Source organism: Arachis ipaensis, chromosome B7 (assembly GCF_059453495.1).
Source record: "Arachis ipaensis isolate K30076 ecotype BB chromosome B7, ASM5945349v1, whole genome shotgun sequence".
Taxonomy (NCBI): Eukaryota; Viridiplantae; Streptophyta; class Magnoliopsida; order Fabales; family Fabaceae; genus Arachis; species Arachis ipaensis.
Window position 1 is genome coordinate 125,686,943 of NC_142442.1, and position 3,975 is coordinate 125,690,917.

General features: G+C 34.0%; 1 protein-coding gene across 1 annotated transcript; it reads right to left on the minus strand.

The window, feature by feature from the left end:
* Positions 1–1,591: 1,591 nt before the first annotated feature.
* LOC107610181 (cytochrome P450 CYP82D47) lies at positions 1,592–3,713 on the minus strand. Its single transcript, XM_016312280.3, has 2 exons — positions 2,499–3,713; positions 1,592–2,410 (listed from the first exon to the last, which is right to left on the minus strand). Exons 1-2 carry the CDS (start codon positions 3,438–3,440, stop codon positions 1,784–1,786), a joined length of 1,569 nt encoding a protein of 522 aa, XP_016167766.1. The 5' UTR covers positions 3,441–3,713; the 3' UTR covers positions 1,592–1,783.
* Positions 3,714–3,975: the final 262 nt, after the last annotated feature.

The window sequence follows — 3,975 nt, forward strand, 5'->3', positions numbered from 1 at the left end:
TCTCTACTAATGTTGCTTTCTAAAGCTTGCTCTTCTTCTACCAATCAACATATATTCAATGCATGGATACACATATCAAGAGGTCTTTTCAAGGGTTGTAATGGATTAGGGCTAAATTTAATTTACTTTTCTCCTATTTGATGCCTTGATATGTTTGTTTGAGTGATTTAAAGTTTTGAAGGCAAGAATGACTTGAAAGAAATGAAAAAAAAAAGCATACAAAGTGGAGAATTCATGAAAAAATGAGAATTTGTTGAATTCATGGCGACGCATACGCGTGACACACTTGTACGCATGAGAAAAAAGTCTGTCAGACGACACATACGCGTGACTCACGCGTACACGTGATAAGTATTATCGAAGTCACGTCAGACTTTTCTATTAAATCTGACAAAAACATAACATTTAAACAAAAAGATCGATCTGTCCAATTTTTAAGAACGTCAAAAACTTAATTTTTCAATAATTAAAGACAAAAATATTTACAATAAATAAAAGACAAAAATCTATTTATTCTTTTCTCTAAATTTTAGATGAGGACGATGTCTTTTCAGTCCTATAAAATAGCATATCATTACGTGTTTTTCACTTGGCCTTTTCGAATTACCACAAGCTTTTGTCTTCTTTTCGGATTGGTCAAATTGTTAGGCGCACTTAGTGGATTATTATATTTGTAAATTTGTAAGTGGTGTGTTTACAAACTTAATTTAATGATAAAGTTATATAATAATAAAATAGTATATATGTTCACTAATAATTAACGACCAAAGTTACAATAATCTTTTATTTAATTTATTTTTAATATATATTTATATTTTAATATATATTTTATAAAATAATTAATTTAATAATTAATTTTTGATACACATAAATATAATTGTATAATAATATAACATAATATAAATATTAGACTAAGAATTATATTAAAATCTAAAAGTATGATAGCTTGATAAGAATGTAAGAGTAGACGTATTGATATAAAATTTGAGAAATATTAAGCGACTAACTTTTTCAATGTAATAAATAAAAAATTGATTAATCTAAATTCAAATATAAGAAAACATATTAACTTAACATTTCTTATAAAATTTCTGTTCGCGGTGTTTGCATTATGATCTATTTTTTTAATAATTGTATTAGGTATACATATAAAAAATTAATTATTAAATTAATTATTAGTATAAAATATATATTAAAATATAAAAATATATATTAAAAATTAATTAAATAATATATATTTATATAAAATATATACTAATTTTTATTATATGTATATAGTATTTTTATTTTCTAATATAGTAATTGTCAGCTAGAATATTTCATACATATATAATTTTAGAATACAAATAAAGAATTAATTTAATTAATAATATTAATAAATATTTTTTATTATAAAATCCTTTTTAAAAAACATAAAATCATTTTTTTAAAAAAACATTTTTTATGCCGTTAATATTAACTGTTTTTGTATATTATCTATACCGTATTATTCTATATATTAAATGTCCTTATTAATCTGAAAAACCACCAGTAGAAATTGATATATATTTGATTTATTAGCTGTACATCATTTTAATTCATATCCGTGAAGTTGATAACTGAAAACTTATAAATAATTTGATTGATTTAACTACATTCTTATATAATGATTATCCACTGTCAACTTAACGTGGTAAAGTAGAGTGCACCTCATCAGTGACTTTTCACCTTCAACAAATTAGAAAACAAAGGCAAAACAAAATCAATTTGCATTCAGGTGGCCAGTTGGATTTCTCATTGCCCATCATATGAAGATCAGAGAAGGTGATAGGCGACGTTTGACTAAAACCTCAAGCGGTGTGGTTTTGATGATTGTGAGGCCAAACGTCGCACTCATATCAACAGGAGCATCTGAGGGAGTTGTGACCTCAAACGCATGCAAGAATGCAGCTAATGCCAATTTCGTCATTTGAAGCCCAAATGACGCACCGGGGCAAACCCTTCTTCCGCCGCCAAACGGAAGAAGCTCGAAATGCTGACCCTTCACATCCACATCTTTGTGTGCGCTTAGAAACCTCTCTGGTTTAAATTCCATTGGATCTGACCATACGCGAGGGTCTCTGTGAAGCTTCCAAAGGTTCAAGAGCATTCGAGTACCTGCTTTGATATGATAACCCCCTAAGCTACAATCCTCTGTGAATTCACGAGGTCCTGATAGTGGTCCAGCGGGGTACAATCGCATCGATTCTTTGACCACAGCTTCAAGGTATGTTAGTTTGTTAACATCTGATTCCTTCACCACTCTTTCTTTTCCTACCTTATCGTCTAGCTCGTCTTGAACTTTCTTTAGAATGTGGCGATGATTTAGCAGTAACGAAAGTGTCCATGTCATGGTAACTGTTGTTGTATCAGTTGCCGCTGAAATTATCATCTGCAAATAATGCAAAAGAGTTAATTACCATTATCTTTAACAAATAAAAGCCATCATTAAATTTCTTCTAAACTACAGTGGAGCATACCAAACAAGTGGCTTTGATGACAGTGTCAAGATGATAACCGTTAAGATGAGCACTATCAAGAACAGAAAGCAGGACGTCAATGAAGTCTTGCTCTATTGAGTTCTCACTCTCATGATCATCAGAGTCTCTTCTTCTTCTCCGATGCTCTTCCAACCATTCGGACACGATCTCGTCCATCTCTTTAGCGGTCTTCTTCATCTCTTTCACTTGGCCACCAAGATCAACCCACCCAAGACAGGGAATGGCGTCCCCAATCACAACCACCCCCATCAGGCGAAAGAACTCCCTGAACGCCCTCCTGATCCTCCGGACTTCTCGTTCCTCATCTTTGCTTCTTCTTGCTCTATATCTCTTCCCGGCAACCATTTTCAGAACAACGTTGAGGTTCAAATCCCCCAGCCACTTCTTCATCTCCACCATCAAATCACCATCTCTTTTCTCTGCACATTTTCTGTACACCTCTTTCATTGATGCCTCCACCTCTGAATCTCTAACACCTCGAAGCATCTCGAACCGACGAGTGGAGAGTAACTCTGAAGTGGTTATCTTACGCATCTCGCGCCATAAATCACCGTAAGGAGCGAACCCAAAGTTGACATAGTCGTGTGCCAGAATCTTTGCGGCAGTGAACTTGGGACGAGAAGAGACAACGACATCGAGGGTCGTGAAACACTCCCTGGCTAGCTCCCAAGAACTCACAACCACGGCATTGTGAACACCAATTCGGATGCTGAATATTGGTCCATACTTGTCTGCTAAGTTTCCCAGGGTCACGTACGGTGGCTTCCCTGATGAACCACCTAGGAGGTGAAGGTGACCGATCAACGGCCACCCACCATCTGCCATCGGTGGCCTGCGGCAGTCATCACGTGGTGCTGCTCTCTTGGTCAAGTACAAGTAGCAAGAAACTATTAGTATGCCGACAACTATGGCGTGGATCATGATGAGACCTGTTTTGGCGCACACAACTAATACAGGGTGGAGTTCTCTTGATTTCACAAAGATTATGAAAATTATATATAAAACATATAAATATTACTGTTCCTCTGTTTGGGTGCTGGGAAAAAATCTAGTTAACCTTATCAAAAAAATACATCAGAATTTGTCGTAGCTGCCTTTCTTGATTAATTTGAGGTAGCTGCTTTTCTTGATTGCTTAGCTTTTGTTTTATTCAAAAAGTTGCTTCTTTGATTAAGGAAGACTTTTCTTGCATATACTTATGGAAATGAAAGTTTCCACAAACGAGATTTTCTATTTTCATTGGATATTAATCGATAATAGAGATACATTTTTCAACACTCTCTTATCTTCAGCGGTAACGTTCATGTTTTTTCCTGATGTAAATTGATAGTGATATCGATATTCTCTGTTTTTCTTGAGAGTGCACTGGATTCAAAGCATGCATGTGTCAGGACTTATCTAAAGAACGTTTTTTTTTTTTTGGTATTTATCTATCCAAAGGATGTTAATGACTTTA

What these genes read in the sequence shown, in the direction of transcription:
- LOC107610181 (XM_016312280.3), bottom strand. Translation starts at nt 3,440, where the DNA reads ATGATCCACGCCATAGTTGTCGGCATACTAATAGTTTCTTGCTACTTG. An exon ending in TCATCAAAGCCACTTGTTTG is followed by an intron (nt 2,411 to 2,498) that starts GTATGCTCCACT and finishes CATTATTTGCAG; the next exon opens with ATGATAATTTCAGCGGCAAC.